The 22,055-nt window shown below is 38.5% G+C and overlaps 4 protein-coding genes across 5 annotated transcripts; 2 read left to right on the forward strand and 2 right to left on the reverse strand.

The window, feature by feature from the left end:
* Nucleotides 1-1,280: 1,280 nt before the first annotated feature.
* Nucleotides 1,281-3,680, reverse strand: pigx (phosphatidylinositol glycan anchor biosynthesis, class X). Of its 2 annotated transcripts, XM_080724428.1 has the most exons (6): nt 3,552-3,680; nt 3,384-3,462; nt 3,154-3,289; nt 2,163-2,376; nt 1,698-1,801; nt 1,281-1,581 (listed from the first exon to the last, which is right to left on the reverse strand). In XM_080724428.1, the coding sequence occupies exons 1-6, from the start codon at nt 3,607-3,609 to the stop codon at nt 1,444-1,446; spliced, it is 729 nt and encodes a 242-aa protein (XP_080580554.1). In that variant the 5' UTR covers nt 3,610-3,680; the 3' UTR covers nt 1,281-1,443. The 2 variants fall into 2 exon arrangements, with proteins under 2 accessions (XP_080580554.1, XP_080580555.1); XM_080724429.1 differs by having other exon boundaries at nt 3,384-3,578.
* Nucleotides 3,681-4,023: 343 nt separating this feature from the next.
* On the forward strand, nt 4,024-6,450 carry cep19 (centrosomal protein 19). Its single transcript, XM_080722589.1, has 2 exons — nt 4,024-4,299; nt 5,589-6,450. Exons 1-2 carry the CDS (start codon nt 4,170-4,172, stop codon nt 5,933-5,935), a joined length of 477 nt encoding a protein of 158 aa, XP_080578715.1. The 5' UTR covers nt 4,024-4,169; the 3' UTR covers nt 5,936-6,450.
* Nucleotides 6,451-6,752: 302 nt separating this feature from the next.
* On the reverse strand, nt 6,753-12,261 carry ing5a (inhibitor of growth family, member 5a). Its single transcript, XM_080735428.1, has 8 exons — nt 12,180-12,261; nt 10,581-10,652; nt 10,237-10,403; nt 9,817-9,928; nt 9,614-9,713; nt 8,269-8,404; nt 8,028-8,089; nt 6,753-7,915 (listed from the first exon to the last, which is right to left on the reverse strand). The coding sequence occupies exons 1-8, from the start codon at nt 12,214-12,216 to the stop codon at nt 7,876-7,878; spliced, it is 726 nt and encodes a 241-aa protein (XP_080591554.1). The 5' UTR covers nt 12,217-12,261; the 3' UTR covers nt 6,753-7,875.
* A 1,550-nt stretch (nt 12,262-13,811) lies between these two features.
* Nucleotides 13,812-21,202, forward strand: plekhb2 (pleckstrin homology domain containing, family B (evectins) member 2). Its single transcript, XM_080722003.1, has 8 exons — nt 13,812-13,945; nt 14,963-15,013; nt 15,293-15,445; nt 16,851-16,953; nt 17,118-17,157; nt 17,487-17,570; nt 17,753-17,867; nt 19,167-21,202. The coding sequence occupies exons 2-8, from the start codon at nt 14,977-14,979 to the stop codon at nt 19,316-19,318; spliced, it is 684 nt and encodes a 227-aa protein (XP_080578129.1). The 5' UTR covers nt 13,812-13,945; nt 14,963-14,976; the 3' UTR covers nt 19,319-21,202.
* The last annotated feature ends 853 nt before the right edge of the window (nt 21,203-22,055 follow it).

Here is a 22,055-nt window from a genome sequence, read left to right on the forward strand (position 1 = left end):
ACTTACATCACAACAAGTGAGTTGGCTATATTCAAATAGCCAATGTACATTATATAGGGTTAAACATTATACATTAAAGTGGTTAAACCGATTTTGATGCTAGATCAACTAATTTAGCTGGTGACTCCCTGAAAACCTCTCAAGGACCCCTGGGGGTCCCCAAACCACACTATGAGAACCACTGTCATAAATACTGTACCTTGTGAAAGTGAGGAAGGATGAGGTGTGTTGAGTTTATAATGAAATGCGTCACAGTATATGTGGCTTGATAATACAATGATGTCACACAAACAAACAGTAGGCTACAAAGACTGCAGGGTTGTGGATACATCAGATAATATAAAATTATCACACCGGCTACACGTGTTCACAGCTTTAACGAAGTTAGGCTATCTAAACATGACATAACTTACAAAATGTTTTCATTACACAATGTGCTGCTGTTAATGTGGTATACTGTATCATCTGTATGCAGCCAAGAGCAGATTAATATTATAATGCTTTACAGTCTTGAGTCTCATGGTGATTCCAAAATGTTTTCAATAAAAGAAAAAATTGGCCAAAGTATGTTAGCATTTTATCTTCAGTTTGGCAGAATGCATTAATTATATCCATGTAAACAACATACTTGACAACTTAAGGTTACCTCAATGACCCAAGTCAGGAGGCACAGTATAGCCGTTTTCAAATATGTGGTACCAAAAGAAGACAACAGGGGGAGTTCACACACAATCTGATATTATCATTCTAAACATGTATTAGACAGCTTGTGTACCAGTTGGCTTGACAGAACATGCAGACTAGAAAGGTACACCATTGCTCCGATCTGCACCAAACTTGGCACTGGTCCGGAGTCTGACATCAGAATAGTCACGCCATGGGGGGCCCTGGGTACCACAGGTGCATCGTTGCTCTAATCTGCACCGAACTTTGGGACAAACACTATTGCCATGATGACAATAGTCACACCGGAGCACTTGCCTACCCTTGATGACCATGCATGTAATACGACTATCGTACATCGAAGCTATAGTGTGTATAGCTTCGCCTTCGATGTACAGATAAATTGTATTTGAAATGTATTGAATAGGTTCTTGGTCTACTTGCATTTTTTGGATTACTATTCTATGCATTTGATGTATAAATGTTGATGTATTGATGTATTACCATGTGCTGTCCTTGCTTATTGTCTCTCTGGATTAAGAGCGTCTGCTAAATGCCTAAATTGTAAATAACATGGATTGAATATATACTAGAAATAAAAGACAGAGATACATAAATAATGTATAAAAAATATTTCAGTATTTTAATTCATCCACAAAGTCTTCATAACAAAGTGCAGTGAAAATTTTCAAGAATTCTACAGCTTACAAAAATATATAATATATGCATTTACATAACATCTAACATACAGCTGTTAGATGCATACTGTATATTATCCATTTAAATAATGCCATGCTTCCAGATGGATTTGGCGAGTGCCACACAGCACATCAGTGTAACTACAAGGGTTCCAGCGCACACAGATGTCATCAAAGACCCGTCACCAACCGGGATCTGGAAGCTTGTATGGGCCTGCTCCTACACCACAAACAGTTTGGCGTTAAAGCAGACATTAAAACATTTTGAGTACCATGGTTTTCATTGGGAGAAATCACATAATTTGTAAAGATTCATTCAAAGATTCAAACAAACACCTGATGTTGGATCTTAAGCCACTGACATATGCTGCTGGAGTTGTCAGCAGTGCACGGGGCTTCCACAACAGCATGGGGTGATGAGAAGTGGCTAAGCTGTGAACCTGTATGGAGGGGATTTTCCGTTGAGTGAGTGTGAATTTCAAACCACTTAAGGATAAGCAAACGACAAATAGCAATATAGCTGAATTACAAACTCGCAAATTGCATCACAACACTGATATTTTAGAAATAGTACAAAAAAAGGGAAAGAGGATTTGAAAATGAAGGGATTAGAAAGCAGATTTTGTTCCAGGTTATGCAAAAGTGTATCAACATTTCCTTGCTGTTAAATTCATAACATAACACTATCAGTTCCCCAAATCCTTTACTGGACACATCTGAAAGCCAAGATGTAAAAAAAACTTTTTGAAGTGATATAGAGTTCTCTGGAGTGTGACCAAATAAATTCCTGCAACAACTCACATGTGTCCGTACGCAGCAGCAGCTCTGGGAGTTCTAAATGGACCAGAACAAACTGTTCGCCGTCATGAGAGGGTTCATGGTAGCGGCCATGGACTGGAATGACTGCTTCAACGAGTGTGGGATTCTGTTCATCCAGGGAGGGATACACGGATGCTACAAACCCCACAGACTTGTGAGCAGGTGCCTCCAGGTCAATGGGTGAATCCAGGACTACCTTTTAGAGTCGGACAAAGAATTATTATAATTTTGACATTTGGATCCACACAGTGGTGGTGGGAGAAGTATTCACAAGTAAAAGTATCAATACTGCAATGTAGAGTCTCTCTACAGGCTGACATTTATTATACAGCTGAAGTGGTTACTGTATGTTTTGTATTAATCATCAACATCTACAAAGTAACTGATGTAACTATAAAGCAGGGGTCAGCAACCTTTTTGAAATGAAGTGCCATGTTTTTTTAGATGGTCAGTGTGCCATGTCAACATTCATTTTAATGACACCCCATCAAAATTCGGACATATTTTGATTGTCAGGACATTGTTATAACAATCATTAGAGCAATAACCAACCCATCTCCCCGACTCCCTCCCCAGTCAAAGTTCAGAATTTTAATGAATGTAGGATTGTGTGCAGGATGTCTAATTGACCACGTTTAAAACAATATTTGATTTCAAAATATAAATCCTGTCTCTTGTCATTTCTGCCAGTGTGCCAGTGATCACCCACCCTCCCCTGTGCCAATGTTGGCACCCGTGCCTAAGGTTGCCTACCCCTGCTATAAAGTGTTCAAATAAATGTAGTGGAGTAAAAGTACATTGTAATTTGGATCTGAGAAATGATTGGAAATACTCAAGTAAAGTACAAATACCTAAAAAATATCTACCTACTGTAGCCCTACTTTCCACCACTGGATCCACAAATGGAAAATGAATGTGCACAACATTGGGGTCAAATGCAAACATATGCCTACAGTCAATTGCACACTTTTACCTCCAAGTCACTATGATGCTTCAGTGATGCCAGTTCATATGGATCGACATAAATTCCTCTTGGCCATTTATGAACCAGCAGAACTCTGAGGCCATTGGGAACATCAGGACCGAACTTAACAGTGGTTACGAGCTCCCTAGAACACATGACATTAGACATTTATAAACAACAGACTTGGGTTTGTTTTGCGTTTGTTTTTGTTTCTCTCCTTAGAAAATCACTGTCATTACCTGTGAAACCCCTTTTTATTAATCTCCATTGAAATCGATGTTGACAAAAGCCACGGCTTACGAATACCACAAATGTCATCTGAAAAGTGTTATAGAACGGACGTGAATGTAGATTTACATGTAATACTAAGATTTACATAGTTATTTATGATCATATTAACACCTTACCCTTTTCAGCGGAGCACGTCAAAACAGAGGTAAATGTAGTTAAGAGTAAAAAATACATGATCGCTCTAATAGTTATTAAATTATTAAATAAGTTTACAAATGGATAAATGACAGTGGTCTTCCGTCCTTCCATTTGTTTACGGAAGTGAAATTAGAAGGACCATTTTGAGTAAGGCGGAAGCTGTTTACAAGGATGCCTGGTTGAAAATATCAAAAACATGCCAAACAGCCTAACTCTAACTCGTGTGTGGGCCAGTTTAGCAGACAAATATGTATGGGAATGTAAGTGTGTAAGTATGAATACACTCAAATGAGAATGAATACCAGCAGTGGTGGGGATTGTCATATATTATACAATTATTTATATTGAATGATAGGCATTATACACAGTCGCCCTCAGTTTAGTCAGCCCCAAGTTTTGTCATCGCTTCCGGTTTAGGAATACAAACAAACTAGAAACAGATCTGACTAGCCAAGGTTTCGAACATACAGTTTTGAGTTGAAGGCAACGTTTTATGAAAAGCTAGAATTGTTTTCGGTAATGTATTTGTTTGAATCAAAGGTATTCTAGCTGGTGATCGCATTCGCATAGCTGCTGAGAATCTTCCAGACATAAAGATGTCTTTTGAGGCCAAACGGTGTGGGGTGAATTTCAGCCCTCCTTCTATCATTGTAGTTTATGAACACAAAGAAACTCACAAAACACGCAAAAGAATCATACCTGTGAGGAACTTCTCCAAATGTTCAGGTAGGGGCAACACACACACACACACACACACACACACACACACACACACACACACACACACACACACACACACACACACACACACACACACTCTCTCTCTCTCTCTCTCTCTCTCTCTCTCTCTCTCTCTCTCACACACACACACACACACACACACACACACACACACACACACACGATGGTCTGTCTTATTATTACACACCTATAACCGGGTTGTTTCAATATTCAGAATTATTAAGAATATCCGTAAATGCATTAGTATATTTCATATGCATAAACAATATAATCATTAGTCAATAGGCTATATATACTGTACAGTAAATGAGAAGAACAAGGATATGAAATACATTATTCATAAATATACACAAAATACTATTTGTTTGTTATGAAAGTTTCCTTCTATAAATAAAAAAGGGTTGTATTATAATTACCATTCAAAATAAGTAATGATACTTATTCCTTCAATATTAACTAAGCTCATTGAGTGCCAGCCTATCACCACTAGAGGGCGCCCAGTGACCAGAGAATAATAGAGATATGCTGGTAATGCATGCCCAAGCCCTGGAGCCATGACTTTTTTTACAAAGGAAAGGACACTTTCCTTTGTGCATGTACAGGAAGAGGATGAAGTTAGCTTGAAGTTAGCTATTGGCTACCAAGCATTTTAGAAGCCTTATTTTCGTCAACTTAGCCATGATTAAACCTTGCACACCTCATGCATGGGAAAAAAACAGAGAAGAATGAGCTCTAAAAAATCCAATGCAATCCTGGATTGCATTGGAGTGGATTTGTGCAGTTTGTTCACAGCTTTCAAACAAAAAAATCCGATTGGAAATCCGTTCAGGCATTCTTGAGATAATCGCCATTATGTTTTACATGTAATGTAAACAAAAATGGCTGCCCTGTATGTTAGATGGGGTTGTATGGGGGTGGAACATGCAAAATCGCGATTGAAATCATGTTCACCAGATTTGATGGGGTCCCAAAAAAAAAAAAAAAAATTCAAAAAAATTTTTTTCAAATTTTTTTTTTTTTTTTTTTTTTTTTTTTTTTTTTTTAAAGCCGAACTTGTTCGGGATCGGCACACTACGATACGCTAATAAAGCCGAACTAGTTCGGGATTGGCACTCAATGAGTTAACACAATTTGTATTTGCCACTTATTGCAATATTCAATAATATTCAATACGTGGTAGTGTGCAACAAAGTCAGTGGAGGCACTTTCAGTTTTTGAAGTTCCTGCTGACTAGAAGTCATCATGTCACCATGTCCATTCTACCACCCCTTTAGATTGTGGCATGGCTGCTGAAAGACTGAAGAACAACTCTCGGCACAAGGCATTCTTGGAGGGAGTGTCACACAGCCAGTTGGAAAGGCTTCACATACTGCTACGAGATCACATGCACGGCCACAGTCTACAGCAGAGTCTCGACTCTTTCCACGTGGACCCTGATGAAGACCTCAACAAGCTGGACGACGAGGAACTGGCTCGCAAGAAGGGACGAATGGATGAGCTCTTTGAGCGTAATCGCAGGCGCAAGGATGACCCAGACTTTGTTTATGACTTGGAAGTGGAATTTACTCCAGCATCTAAAGAAAGGTGCAGCTGGGATGAAGACTCTGATAATGCGTTTTAAAATATGATGTGAAACGGAAACTTTTGTTAGTCCAGTGGGGGAAAGGGCCAGGCATTGACACTAAGGCTCGCCCACCTGCCCCTGGCAGGTAAATAAAACTTTCGGGCAGGTGGAGTTTGCTTTCAGGTTGCCCGACCTGGCAAGTGCTAGTTTGAAAGGGGACGCAACTGTCTATAAACACAGCATGAGATATCTGTCTAAACACCTGAACGTGGCCAAAGCGCTCTGTCTTCTGGTCTGTGGAATGTAAAATAAAAGCACGGTTTACCTATAATGTGCTGTTTTGACTGTTGCTAGTGCCACACTAAAAAATATAAAATAGGTGTGAACCCATAGGCATATTCAATCATAACTATGTAGGTATTTGGATACAAATTGAGGTATAACATTTTTAATGTGTTATATTGAACGGTAATTCAATTTTAATTCATTTTACTTATCAGTTTCTATTTTATAATTGACTTTTCAGGCAAGTGGGCATGCCCTTTGGGCAAGTAGAAAATTACCTGTACTTGCCCGACAGGCAAGTACCTCTGAGACCTTAGTGTCAACCCTGTTAAGGGGTCAAGTGGGACACTTGACACAACCAGGGCGTGAACCTACGACCTTCCGTTTCCCCAGACAGCCTCTCTGCCGATTCAGCTATATGGCCATCCCCAATGTGAGTTCATTACAAAGAATATGACAAAGAAAGATTTGTCAGGACATTTGTCAGGACATTAGCAAATAGCAAGATGCCGTTTCTGACTAAATTCCTTGTCCCCATGATAAATACTTATAGCTCACAATGTACAATGAATGAACACATGAATAGTTTTGAATATTTATTTAATATAAAATACTGAAATTTACAAAATACAAAGACTTTGGCTCTTTTACACCAAGCTTAGACTAACATTACACATAGACATGATTGATATTCACAGCTGAATAGGCAAATGTATGCTGAGAATCCCATTGAATAAACCATTTAAAATGAAAACTCAATAAGGAGTACAATACAACAAATATATCTTTGGAAAATAAATGTCTCCATAAAATATTGTATCATATAAAATATATATTTTCATATTGTTTAATGTGATGTACTATGGCTAAGTTGTAAATGTTACATAATAACAAGCCTGCAGTATTAAAACCTCTTTAGGGGATATTTTCATTCAAAGTGCTTCAATGCCTCTTTCAACTGACAAAAGACACTGACTGACTGTCTGTCTGTCTGTCTGACTAGTACCACAATACATTCAAAAATGTCATTTTTTTGTTTCGTTTCTGAAAATCAAAACCAGACAATGAGTTTTTTGTTTTGTTTGGTATAAGCTAATCATAACACATTTTACACAGGTATCAATTGCAGTCATTTATGCAGTGCTTGTGCGTTCTAAGGAGGTAGGAAACGGAACTGGATTCACATAGATTCCTTTTATCCACATGGTTTTAGTAAGGATTTAGGGGTCTTAGTTTAAAAAATATCAGCAGGCTATTAATCTAAAATATAGTTCTCCTTTATAAAATTATAATTTCAAGTATGTTTAAGCCACAATCCAGGATCAATAATGAGTATATACACAGACTCCAAAACAAGACTTGCTGATGACAGTGTTCTCTTTTAACTATCTGATCCACCAACCAAGTACAGGCCCATTTCCCCAAATTACATCATCAGCATATGTTTCTTACCTGATTAATATTGGCTGTTGAACTTGAATCAAGAGTTTTCATTTGAGAATTAAAGAAATCCAGAACATAAACAGCGAAGCTAAAAATGGGGAATGGTGTCAGAGCAGCTATACTCCAATTCTGGATTGGGCCTTTAAATAAAAGCATTGTTTCTGACCGTCCATTTATATGTAAAGTTATTATAAAAAAAGGAAATATATATATTACACAATTCAACTACGTCAACAAAATACATAATTAGAAAAGTAATATATGAAATCTCATTTCTTCTTCTTATCTTGGGTGCATCTAGGGCAAAACCTGAAAGGCGATGAGAAGGCAATGAACACAATAAGAAATCCATACAAACTTAAGGATTTCCACTGCATGGGCAGAAAAGCAGCCCACCACAAATGTATGTTAAAAAACGTACCATTTTCCCTTGGGCTTTGTTGCGAGATCAACACAAGCGAAGTGAAACCACTCAATTGGACACTGAAAATGTACATGAAAAACATGATTAACTGTACAATTTGTAATCACGAACAAGAGATTAAAATACAAATTCTCAAATGCTTTGCCATCATCCAGACCAATCTACAAGCTTGTGGATCTACTATTTTTGAAGGTTTGCCCAAAATAGGGACACCAGGGTTAAGGTTGTTAAAACTTACGTCAGGGTTATCACAGCCAATCATCTCTCCATATGACACCTGATGGCACAGGCAGTACGTGGGCTCATTGGGATCCACTGGCATGTCTAAAACATCTGACGGCTGCATTTGCAGGAGAGTGTCACTCAGGTCTGGGCTAGGGTTACAACAGCACAAATGGACAGAATTAAATAAGACAATAGTCACTTCCAGGCAGAAGAATGGGCAAAAGGTGTTGAAATAATAATTCATGTATTGATATTATTAGTATATTTAATGTGCATCTTTACGAAGTCCATTATCTCAATAGAAAAAAGACCAGAAGGTTGAATTTATGTTCTGAAAATGACACAATCGAGACACCCAAGTAACCGTCTCTCATTGTGAATCACATCGTCAGTACAGTAACACGGCACAGTGTAATTAGTCAGATATTCATATTATATTATATTGATTTATTTAGATCTGTTGTGTCACATCCAAGACTTACATGTACACACCAGTAAGACTCCCTAATCGGGAGATAAGCGACCGTCAGGTCGCAGCGTGCTAGCAATCATTACTAGTGTTTGTTCAGTAACAGGGGTCTCCCCATCGCTCCAACACTTTTTAAGGCCAGGATACCAATTTTATCAGGAAAAGAGAACTCAGGGTAAATAAGTGAAATTGTTAGTGATGAAACAAAAACTAATTAGCAGACATATTGGATCTGGAACACAATAATATTGGAAGCTAATTAAATGATCTTTGAGGGATTCTCTCTCCTAATTGGATCAAATTGGTATGCAGAGTCCAAGTCAATATTGACAGTAAGGCATTCACCAAATATTCGACTATTCGAATATCAAAGTCACTATTCGACTTTGTTCACCGAAGTCGAATATTCACTTATTTTTATTTTGTTATAGTTTTGTCTTTAAAAATATATATAATTCTTCATGGTTTATAAAGCTTGGCTTGATAGGAAGTCATAAGAAACCTGACCAGCACTTGGAATTGTAGGTGTTACATTTAATGTGACTCGGTTCAGCAGATAAATATTGTGAAAATAGCAGATCTACATGCTCACAACGCCTCGCAGCGCGAGGCGTTGTGAGCATGTAGATCTGCTATTTTCACAATGTTCGCCTCTTGCTGACTTAATATTTGACAGTTTGGCCAGTCCTGTCGAATATACGACTATTCGAATACTTTGAGGTCGAATAATTCGAATACTAAAAATCACTATTCGTGAATGCCCTAATTGACAGCGGCCTAAAGGCATGTGGAACATTAGCAGATTTATCCTGTAAAGAGAAGCCCACATCGCCACATCTAAATATTAATCTAGCAACAGAGAAAAACAGTGGTCCCTCAGAAAAAGTACCTGTTTTTAAGCTTCTTCTTTCTGGGAGATTCTTCATCAGAGCCTTTCCGTCCTCTTGTCTTAGATCCACGCTTCTCTCTCAGGCTTCTGGATTCAGCCTCTGAGCAAACAACAAGTCATGGATATGCATGAGCACACGTCTGTTAGGATTTGGAGAAAGTGCTCTCTGAATTGGCCTTTAGCCTTTCGGTGACCGGACTTACTTTTCAGCGCTCTTCCGTCTGGGCTTTCGTAGCCGCTCACTTCAAGCTTCTCCTTCAGTTCATTCTCAAACCGCGCTAGGTCAGCATCCAGCCTGCGGATGTGCTTGTCCACCTGCAGCAAACAGATGTGTGTACAAACAAGGTTTTTAATAACAAGCCAAAATCTTAAGCACTTTCAACCAGGCGCCCCTATTTATTTTCACAGTTTCTAGGCATTCTATAAGCTCAAGACACATTGTGAGCATGTAGATTGGCTATTTCTGCCACACAGCAAAGTATGAAATAGGGTGCAAGTGTCTAAAGAAATTCTAATTGAAAAGATAGATGACATGCAAGTCTAGTAATGAAACAACAAAAACAGACAAGGAAAAGCGACCAATTTGTAGTAAATGTATTACAATGGGGTAAATGGCTACTGACCATTTCATAGGTCTGCATGGCAAGCTGCACTTTGTCATCACTGAACTCTTTACATTTGCTGTAAGCATTCTGGATCTTCTGTAGGTGTTCCACCCTCTGTTGTGAGGCCAGGTTTTTCACATTGGCTATGTATTCCTGAGCCAGCTTGTCAATCTCACTTTTTTTCTCTGCAGGAAGTAAAAGAAGGAAAAATGCACAATGTTAGAAACAATAGTTTTTCTTTTTTGGTGATGATTGCTGTAATTTGCATTATCCATAACACATGAGTTTAAATTTGCAGTGCACATAGACAAGTTATAATATCAATATCCCATTGTAGTAAAAGCTCTAAATAGATGTATCACCTTCGGTTCGATTGTCCAGGTCCCGCATTAAAGTGAAGTTCCTCTGCAGCTCACATGGTAGATTCTCAATACCTGAGCAAGAGAATAACTAAGTGTAAATGAAAGCTGAAGTATTCAGTATAACTACAGTATAACTACAGTATATCAGGTAATCAGCTTGACAAGGAGGTAATGGTAAGCAGTGCAACAATCCAAGCAACAGACATCATAAATGACAAATTTTCTTAGAATATTCATAAATGAAGTGCAGGGCATTAATGTGTTTAGTGAATATTATTTTTGTGTTTGGTTGTTTCTAGGGAAAAAGAAAACTGAGGTGAGAGATGTGTATTTGTAGTCTAGTGTATATCCTTGAGCTTGACTATTTGCAAAGGATGCCACAAATTTGGATTTTGTGGACAAATAAAAAATGTTAAAATATTTCAAGTTCAAGTCAATGTTTGGATCCCCAATAGTGAGTTTTGAAACAAACAATATACACACAATAATACAATACTGTAGTGTGTACACATGAAATATACTACGCCAAACGATAGCATCATAATCACACAGTATCACAGTAACAGTTATAGCATCAGTCAGAAATTCTCCGGGCGTCCCCGTCCTTTAAAACCAACGCACATTGGTGTCAGTCCTTATCGTGCTAAAAACATGACGCACTTTGAGCAATCAAACATCCCGCCCAGCGCAGCGAGTGACGGGAAATGACGGCCACTCCAACAAGTTGTAAATGTTGTAATAATGCTGTCAATTCTGACAAAAAACAACACTAGTGCGACGCCACAATCATACAGCCAAAGTCTAGTCACCGCATCGGTAGTAGCCTATAGTTAATCTTTTAAGAGGGTAACGTAAAGTTATAGCAACGTTTGCCGTTATGTTATGTGTGTGTGTGTGTGTGTACTACGTACTACTGTGTACAGTGAATTCGTTACACTCATGCAGAGGGGGAAAAGGTACTTTTTTAATTTATGTAAAAGTATCAATACTATAGAAATATTCTGTTATAAGTAAAAGTCTGGAATTCAAACTTTAATTGAGTAAAAGTACAAAAGTATTGGCAAAAAAATGTAAAAGTAAAAGTAGTAGTACTCATTATGCAGAATGTACCATTTCAAGTCTTCAAATGTATACAAATCATTTGAAAATAGCAGATAAATGTAATTAAATGAAACAATGTAGTGGAGTAAAAGTACAATATTTTTGTAAAAATGAAAATTGGAAATACTCAAGTACAAATACCTGAAAATTGTACTTGAGTAAATGCACTTATTACTTTCTCCACCAGCACCACTGGTAGTGAGTGTACTACTGTAGTGTACTTCAGTGGAGTAACGTTACACTCGTTATGTTTTAATGATGCGTGCCTCTGTTACAAAACTCACTCCATTATGACCTTTATATAAGCGAACGCATCAAGTCCCGTTATAAGCTTTTAAACCCAGCTATAGCGTTACAGTGGCTGTGACACTATATCATTTATTACCACATAAAGTTGTTACTTCACTGTTGGGAGTATCGGCGGCCTCATATAAAGCCATAGTACGTGGATAAGTCACTCAAACAGTTTAATAATACATTTACGGAGCGCAGACTTACTGTCAAGGTAATGTTCCAAGTATATCGCCGTCGCCATTTCAGGTTAGCTGTGTTGCTAATGCGTTATTTTCCACAAGTTGGCTGGCAGGCGATACCAGAGTAGTGGGAGCGCTCGTTTTAAGGCCCGGGGCGTTCCGGTTTGTTTTGTTATCAATTCACACTTCAATTCGCATGAGGAAACACACGTCGTCGTTTACATAGCCAAAGCAAGTGGCAAAATAACACATAAATGTTCATTTGCAGTTAGAATATCAGTAGGCTACATGTATGTAGAATAGATGCTTTTTGAAAACCACAGCAAGATTTTTTTTTATCAGGCTTTTGCAGTAGACATGACAAAAACATTTTGGGACAAAAAAATAGCAACTTTCTTTCTACTGCTGCTATTTCGAAGTTATTTGAAATACTATCCCTGACCCTCAGGCATAATGCTGCAGCTGCTGTGAGAGCTGGAGACTCGTAATGCATAATTGAAATACATATTCTTCATACACTTTTATTTTAATTTATTGTTTTAGACTAAAGCAATAAATGACATACTAAAACTTTTAGTAGGCCTATGTCATTTTCGATGTGAAGTTGATATTTGATAGTCCATTCCCTCGTTGTATTTTTTAGAAAAACTTTGATTAGACACACAGTAGACCACGTGACATCGACCTGACATCTGACAGCACCAAAGATGTTTAATATAGGAAGATACACCATCCCAATTGGAGCCACTATAGAGTCTATAAGTGGGTATCCCGCGAGAGTGTGTAGATTATCTCCTGATTTGTCTTAAAAAAAAAAAAAAAGCCATTTTAATATGAAAATGTTGAGAATATTGTGTGGCTTGTGACGATTGGGTCCGATATTTAATTCAGTGACCATGGGACTAAAGCAGTGTTGTTTCTCAACCACTGTGCCTGGGGACCTTTGGTGTGCCCCTGAGAAGGGTCAAGTGTGCCTCTTGAAACTGCTTGAAAGCCAGTATTATATTTATCATTTAAAAAAATATTTAAACTAGTGAAAACAGTCGATCTACAAGCACACAGCGCCTTGCGGTGCGAGGCGTTGTGTGCTTGTAGATCTGCTGTTTTCACTACTGTTGTGCGACAGCCTTGTATGATGAAGCAGGGCTTTACTTGTATAAATTTGAAACTTGGAGATACGAGGTTTCTGCCCGACATTGACGAAATGTTACTTTACAAATTTGAAACGTGAAGATAGCCTACAAGGTTTATTCCCGACAGTGACGATATTTACACCCCCGTATTATGTTGGTGTGCCCATGGATTCCTGGGACATGAAAAGTGTGCCCATGCAGAAAAAAGGTTGAGAAACACTGGGCTAAAGAATGGTTCAGAAGCTGTGTTCACGTTCACTCTCGTCTCTCCCATTAGACTCCCACCTGCTCCCCGTCTCGTAGAAGGCGTGTCTTTGCTATTTTCGTCTTGGATCTGACAGCGCCTGCTCCACAGTCAGCTGATGCGCCGTGACGTCATTGACAGTCAGTCAGCCGACTCCTCGCTCTCTCGCCAAAGATTATTGAGCTTAGCGAAGATCATCATCCTTGTAAAAAAAGAACACTTCTTTCTTTTTGGGGCCAGTGAGTGAGTGAGTAGTGACATCTTGATCTCGCCTGAGTCGCCTCTCTCTCATCTCATCTCATCTCATATCCCTGTTTGCACTCTCGTCTTGTTTACAGAGAACCTACACCATCATCCCACACCAGCACAGGACCGTTTCTTAATAATAATAAAAACGACTCCATTAACAACCAAGTAAGTAAACGCATTTATGATGGCGTTCATCAATATGTCTACCAACCGAGGTTGTTACGCGGGTACGGTTTGGTATTAAGTTACTTGCTGCAGCTGCTTTTTTGGTCTTTCGAGTTGAACAAGTGTGTGTAAACTAAAGGCCCAGTAGCTATCCGGGTTGACATCATTCACAACCCATGCTGAGACCAACACACACTGTTCAAGTCTTAGTAGGTATCATGATCAAATTCAAAGGTTGTTGATTACATTCAGTTATTTGATCAAATGCAAAGGTTGTTGATTATATTCAGTTATTTTAGCAACAAGTCCAGACAGAATAAGAATATCTGTATGAAAAGATGTCATATGGCCAATAATAACTAAGCCCAAAAAGCCTACACCCTAAACATACAGTTTGACGTGGACATTTGTCTCTCTTTCATAGATCCTTCCTAGAGAGCATAAATTACTCTGTATATTTTGTGGGCTTGACTTGTACTCCATGTTATTATTAGTAACAAAAAAAAACATGAGATAGTAAATATTATCAAGTAAAATATCAGGGATGAAATTCCAGATCTGCACAATCCTGCACAGGGAACATGTTTGCCATCTAGTAGGCTATTTTACTTTTAAATAGGCTTTATCACTCTGTATTCACATGTTCATACTTTTGATTGATTGAATATTGTATTTAGACGCAATTGTAGAATGGCACAAGTACAGTAATGAGAAAAAAGAAAAAGTAGTACAGCGCAGGTATAGTCAGAACACCCTGCCCAAAAGGAACACCACCAAAAATGTGTAAACCTGCTCCCCAATTCTTGGGATGAGCTCGTAGACAATTTTATAACATTTTAAAGACATTTGAGCTTTTAATTACCAAAACAGGGAATTGAAAGTGTTTAACAAGCAAGGCATAACTATGCTGCGTATAAAAAAGGTTTCAACAGACATAACCGTAAACTATTCTCTCATTCTGGCCTTCACACTGTTGATGTTTTAGGCTAGCACAATGTTTGTTGTGTTTTCTTGCAGGTGTTTCCTCCAGGATGTCCATTGTGAAAAGTGGTTGGCTTCACCGACAGAGTGAGTCATTCCAACATTCGGGCAGTTTACATATCTATTTTCTAGAATGTATATTTATATTTCTACATCGTCAGCATGGCATTTTGGAGCCAGACATAGAGCAAAACGTAGAAGAAAAGTTGATCTAGGCCCATGTGTCAAATATCAGTGTTTAATGTACAGTATGATTATCATCTGTATGGCCATACTGTAATATAATGCATTGCATAGTAATGCACAGTATCTGGGGGGCATATACATTTAATTAATTTCTGGTGTAATTCAATTTGGCTGTCCAAGGCACAATATTACGTCGCTGGAAGAAGAACTGGTTTGACCTGTGGGCTGACGGACGGCTGGTCTTCTATGATGACCAGCAGCGGCGAGACATGGAGGACGACATCCACATGAAGGTGGACTGCATTAACATCCGCAGTTCTGCTGCGTGTCAAGGTACAGTAGGTACCTTCTACCGTGTCATGGTGTCCACTACTCCCTGTGTGTTAAGTAACCCACCACAAACTCGGTGTGCCAATTCTGGGCGTGTCGCAATAGGCGAACATTCAGTGAAAATAGCAGATCCACAAGCTCACAACACACAATCTGGCTAGCCATCGTAAAAAAAGTTCCTTTTCCTCTGAGAGTCTGTTCTTGAGAGATTAGTGATCTTGTAGACTATGCTGCTATTTGGGAGCGTGTCGATATTGCGACGTAGCATTTGTTCGACGTCCCATTAGTTCGACGCTGGTGAATGCTAACAGGGTGAATGTTAACCACTATGCCTAAACCTAACCCAAACCCTAACCTCAGTAAAACTATGCCTAAACCTAACCCCTAGTCGAACTAATGACATGTAGAAATATCGAGCCTTCCCCCTGCTATTTTTGGTAAGGAGAGGTGTAGAGGGAAAAAGCAGAGGACCAAGTATAGACCCCATGGGGAACCCCGCTCAACAAAGATTATTCACAATAATCCTTATTGTCCCCGAAGGGATATTTGTCTTCACAAGTCTGTTCGGAAAACAACAAGAGCACATAACCATGTAACACAAAACAACAGATCACAAAGACAAAACATGAGGTCTCCACTGTACACAGAAAACCAACCTATCGACGGGTGCGGGGCAGTTTATTGTTTTTTGCAGCAATGGCTGAGGGGTCGAAACTCATGCCAAAACGAAGCTTGTGCCACTTCAGGGTTCCGTATCTTCGCCCCCGATGGCATGAGGTCGAAGTAGCGATACAGGGGATGATCAGTGTCATCTAGGGCATTCACCAAATATTAGAATATTCAAATATTCAAATATTCGAATATCAAAGTCACTATTCAACGTTGTTCACCGAAGTCGAATATTCGTTTTCTTTTTTTTTTGTTTGTTTTTTGTCAATGCCCCTGGTGGATGAATTTGTTAATGCTCTATACCAGGGGTTCTCAAACCATTTTAGGCTGTGACCCCCAAAATAAACATATTTGAACTGGGGACACCCACCCTGACAAGCACTCAGAATTGTAGGTATTACATCTAATGTGACTCGGTTCCGCAGATAAATATTGTGAAAATAGTAGATCTACATGCTCACAACGCCTCGCGTTGAGAGGCGTTGTGAGCATGTAGATCGGCTATTTTCACTATGTTTGTCTCTTGCTTACTTAATATTTGACAGTTTGGCCAGTCCTGTCGAATATTCGACTATTCGAATACTTTGAGGTCGAATAATTCGAATACTAAAAATCACTATTCGTGAATGCCCTAGTGTCATCTGTTATTGAAAGTGGCCTTATTGATCAAATCAGCAAGTGTGGGCGTGGAAAGTCCGCTTTATCCCCTGTGCTGTCACTGTGCTGTGCTCCTCCCCAGAGCTGAACCCACCAGAGGGAAAGAGTCGTGATGCCTTGCTTCAGATCGTTTGCCGAGACGGACGGGTCATCAGCCTCTGTGCCGACGGTGCAGATGATGCTCTGTAAGAGACCTCTCCGCTTCTCTTTAATGTTCTTATTCACTCCATAGTGTCAGTTAGAGCAAGGATACTGGTACCCTCATTTGTATTCTTTGCTGTCGATGCAATTCATAGTAAAGCTGGCTTCAAACACCAGTTATCTTATTTTGCACGCTTTATTTTTTCAGGGCATGGACTATGGCTCTTGAAGATGCTAGACTTAACACAGTGAGTTCGTTTTCTTGCTTGTGGGGCACCAGAATAAGAGGTCAAAATTCTTAAGTGTTTCTCTTTTTGTATGAGCATGATATAGATTTCTTTTAAACAGACCCAGGACATTTATCATACTATACATTATTGTTTTTGAGATATCTTGTTTGAGAGGAAAGTATTGTATGGACACATACAGAGTGACATAGCCATCCTTTTAGCCCACTCAAATCAGGAAATTGCAAATGTCGATATATGGCTTCAAATGATCCACTCTCAAGGTAGAACTATGAACACCACTGTTCTGACAGCCATTCTCTGTTAACCTCTTTTAATAATCTTTCCAGATGGTCACTCATCAGGTTGGATTTGCACAGGAGGTGATTGCGTCCGCTCCTCCTCCCTACACAGAATATGCCCCCCAACCTCAGGTGAAGCACACATACAACTAACTTGTAAGCAATTCATTATGTTCTGGTGACGTTTTTTTAAAGCGTAGCACTGTAACTTCAGCTACTTGCTGACACACAGAACTGCATGTTTTTACCTGTTAATTTTTATTTTTATTTTGACCTGTTACCTGTTTTTTGATCTTTGATTTATTTTTCATTAGGTTTATGCACAGGACCAATATGGAAACTATGTTGCCTCCCAACCACATGGAACCCAGATTGTGTACGCAGCTGACGGGCAGCCCTATGCCGTAGCTTATCCATATCAGTACCAAGGTATGGACTAGCAAGGATTTTACAACAGACAACCATGAATGTTACAGTACATGGCATGACGCGATGTGTGAGCTTGTTTTATTTAGATAGATAGATAGATAGATAGATAGATACCTTTATTATCCCAAGGGGGAAATTCAGTTTAGTTACGATGAATATTTAGTTATTCACCGTACAACAAAGTATATAGGCAGTATGTAAAACCAGTAAGACTCCCTAAATCGGGAGATAAGCGACCATCAGATCGCATACACAAACTTTAGAAGCCAATCAGGAGGGAATATGGGAAATGGGACAGATCCATGTTGATGACATGACTTTAGAGATACTGTGTACTGCTTTGTGTGATTCTAGGGCAATAATTGAACCACTTGAACCCTATATACTGTATACTTTGTTGATCAGAGTCCCCTAAGGGGAAAAACAAGGGGACCAATTATAGATACGAAACTTGGCCCTTTCTTTTCTTCCTCAACACCAAATCTCTTTGCAGAAATAACAGATCTACAAGCTAACAACGTGCAACAATGTTCACCTATTTTTGCAGAATGTTTGCCTAATATGTCCATAATATGGACTAAAAATGTTTCCAGATAAATGTTTCCGTACTGTAACATTTATAAGAAAGATCTGTCCTCTAAACTATTTTACTTGCTACTGTGGTAATATTTTGAGAGCCAAGGGCCAATTGCAATTTAGGCATTTAGCAGATGTTGGAGTCTTAAGCAGAGCTCATATTTACATTAAGTTGAAGCACAGTAACTCCCATTCAAGTTTAAGTTAAAGCTGTTGTCTCACAGTCTTGGTGACTGTCTTGAGCAAATTTGAATCCGTGTCAGGTTTATCTGTCAATATGACGGACTGGCATTGAACCAGGCTGTGTGATTAGGGCTGTCACAATATGACATTTTACATGACGATTAATTGTCACCCAAATAATTGTGATTAACGATTTAATTGTGTATTTGTCGTTGACAATTTCATTTCTGTTTGGCTTGTAATCTTTGAAGTTGCACATGACAATCATGACACATAAGTTAAATATACAAATACATACTATATATATACATAATATATATAAAATACATAATATAGGCCTACTCATAACGCGTCGCATTGCAACACGTTGTGAGCTTGTAGATCTGCTATTTCCACTACTTTTTGAAAGTGTTTGAAACTATATTAACATTTCTCAACACGATTATGAGGATTATGCAAAATAATTGCGATTACCTCAAATAATTGCGATTAGACGATCATGTAATAATTGTGACAACCCTATGTGTGATTGTGTTTCAGGAGCATACCCTCCTCCGGGCGTGAACCACGTCAGCGTGAACCACGTCATCGTCCGGGAGCGCCATCGCGAGGACGGCGGAGACGTGGCTCTGGGCATGCTGGCCGGCGCTGCCACAGGGTTGGCTCTGGGCTCTCTCTTCTCTGTCTTCTAGTTTCTCCGTAGGAGCCATAATAACTTGCTTTATTGCACATCTAGCGGAAAACCATATTTCACGTTCACAGCATTATAGCTTTATCTCAACAACAGAGATGGGAATGCGAGGTTAGCGCAACACTAGGTCCGGCTATTGTAACCTGTGAAGCACGGTTGTGTTGTACCAGTGAGTTAATCCTTGTGTCTTTACCAAAGGCTTCTATTAACACTGTTAGCACTTTCTAATAGCCCTCCCCCCGGTTGTAGCAGTTCTCCTCTCCCATTGTTGTTTATGAATATGAATGTACTTATGAAGAAACAAAGATATATTATAAGTGGAGGAAAAGCGTTACTTGTTTCAGGTTAAGCACATTTCAGGTCTGTCCCATTGATTATTTATTTATTTACTTTGTAAAGCGTAGGTGATGTGTGTCAGTCAAGACTGAGTATGTTGTTTCCAGCACATTCATCCTCCATTGTTAGTTTGTCTTTAGTGGAATTCATTTGTTTTTGCACAATTCTTTCATTGCTTCCACATGTTCTGCCTTTTTGTTCTTTGTTAACCACTTAAGCCCTATTTTATACTTTGTCACGCAATGAAAACAGCTGATCTACAAGCTTACAATGCACCACAACACATTGTGAGCTTGTAGAAAGGCTATTTTTTGAAAACAATTATGAACTCCACACACGTCCCAAATTGTTGCTTGTGGCTCTACTGTCGACTGTGAAGATCCAGTATAGCGTTTCCCCACGCGGTGGTGATGGGACCAGAGACATGCCGTGTCACGTGCTGTATGGAGGTGTGCACATGGAACACAATTTGCCTTGTGTCATATTGTCACCACAACAGTCTGAATGCGGAAACACTGCTATGTACAGTTCAGAATGTCTGGACGTCTAAAAAGGGACTTGCCTCTACAAACCATGATATTTACATGCCATACTGTATTTATTTTTTTGCTTTTTAATCTTTCCACTGGCAGCTGTTGAATCATTCCTCTTAGTTAAAGGACAACTTTGTTTTTTTACAACAAGGGTTCATATTTTAGATTGTAATTAGAGAAAAGAAAAAGGGAGTGTTAAAATGTTTTCATTTGCTTCGTTCTATTGTTTTATCGCGTTTACCGTGCTAAAATGCGGGGCATGCGTACGCATGGGGGCATGCGTACAAGTGGCTAAATATGTCTTTTTAGACACAATAAGCCAGCAGTTTCTTTATTGCTCTTTACAGTAACACGTCTAGCCCCCACAAGTCACATCCAACCATGAAAGGTTGCGTTGTATCTCGGGAATGGGCTTATTCTGTGTAAAATGACATATTTAGCCACTTGTACGCATGCCCCCAACCACTGAAATAAGAATCTCTAAAACAATAGAAAGAAGTAAATTAAATGATTTTAACACTCATCTTTTATATTCTTTAATTACAATCTAAAATATGAACCCTTGTTGTAAAAAACTAAAGTTGTCCTTTAAATCATTTCACCTACATATGGATTGATAAGGGTTTATCGTTAACAGAAGTGGTATGCACAAACACCAGTGATGACTTCCACTCTCCCAGTAACGTGAATATTTATTTACTAATTATTCTGAAATATATTATTTGATTTATTGTACTTAAATGTTCACCAAATTGGACATGTTCTCCTCTGTAGAAAAGGACAAGGTGTGCTTTTTAAGCTAATTAATTTCCATTCATGACAATTAAGATGTTATGGTTTCAGCTCCACTTCTTACACATGGTTTTCATTTAAACAAAATAGTTCTGCAAAATAAGTTGTATACGTTGTGAAAATATTAATATATTAAGTGAAATTAAAAGCCATTATATTTATCTGCTCATATGTACTAATCAAATTATGAATTGACCCTGTATTTGACATAAAAATGACTGACAATTAGCAAAGACATGTATTTTAAATACTAAATTATGTTCCCAAAGTCACAACTGAGTCCTGTATTTTATGTTTTGAACACATGTATATTATAACAGAAGTACAAAGTCATACTATTTACATATTCTTGTTAATTCCTGTATTTCCAAAGCATTTTTATGTTGCAAATGTTTTGTTCATGTAACCACAATGAAAACATTGGACAACCAAATAGAAACCATTAAGGCAAAAATATATTTGATAAAACCAAAGGCAATAGTTCCGGATTCTATCAACATATTCAATAAATAATTCAGACGCAAACTATATATACAGGCTATTAGAAAATAGATCTACAAGCTCACACTGGGCACATTGGAATAAAGTGTGTGCATATAATAACAAATAATATCTATTGTATTTTAAGAATGTTAAATGACTCACAGAAATATATACAGAGACCGAAAGGAATGAAGATGCAGCAATTTCTTTTCAATACATATAGTTGAGTGTTTTGGGGAAAACAGCCATCTAGCGACCTCTACTGGTCAAAGTTTTACCTATTTTGGAGTAAATCAATTCTCAGGGGTCCTGGAGACAAAAATCTTTACATTTCCACATTAATTAACAAATGTACAGTTTTATTACACTCTTTAAAAAGGCAAATAAAATGTTGCAAACTATTTAGAAATGTTACAACACCTGGGGAAAGTTTTTAAATAAAAATAAATGCATATCAAAGGACAAAGAAAAGTATGCACATGGCAAATTGACACATCTAACAAACAAAATGCCTTTCTCCCGGGTTCACCTCCACCTCTACAGTGCATGTCCAACTGCATCTCAGCTGTAATCAAAAGCAAGCACCACGTTATA

Source organism: Nannobrachium achirus (assembly GCF_963921795.1).
Source record: "Nannobrachium achirus genome assembly, chromosome: 1".
Taxonomy (NCBI): domain Eukaryota; kingdom Metazoa; phylum Chordata; class Actinopteri; order Myctophiformes; family Myctophidae; genus Nannobrachium; species Nannobrachium achirus.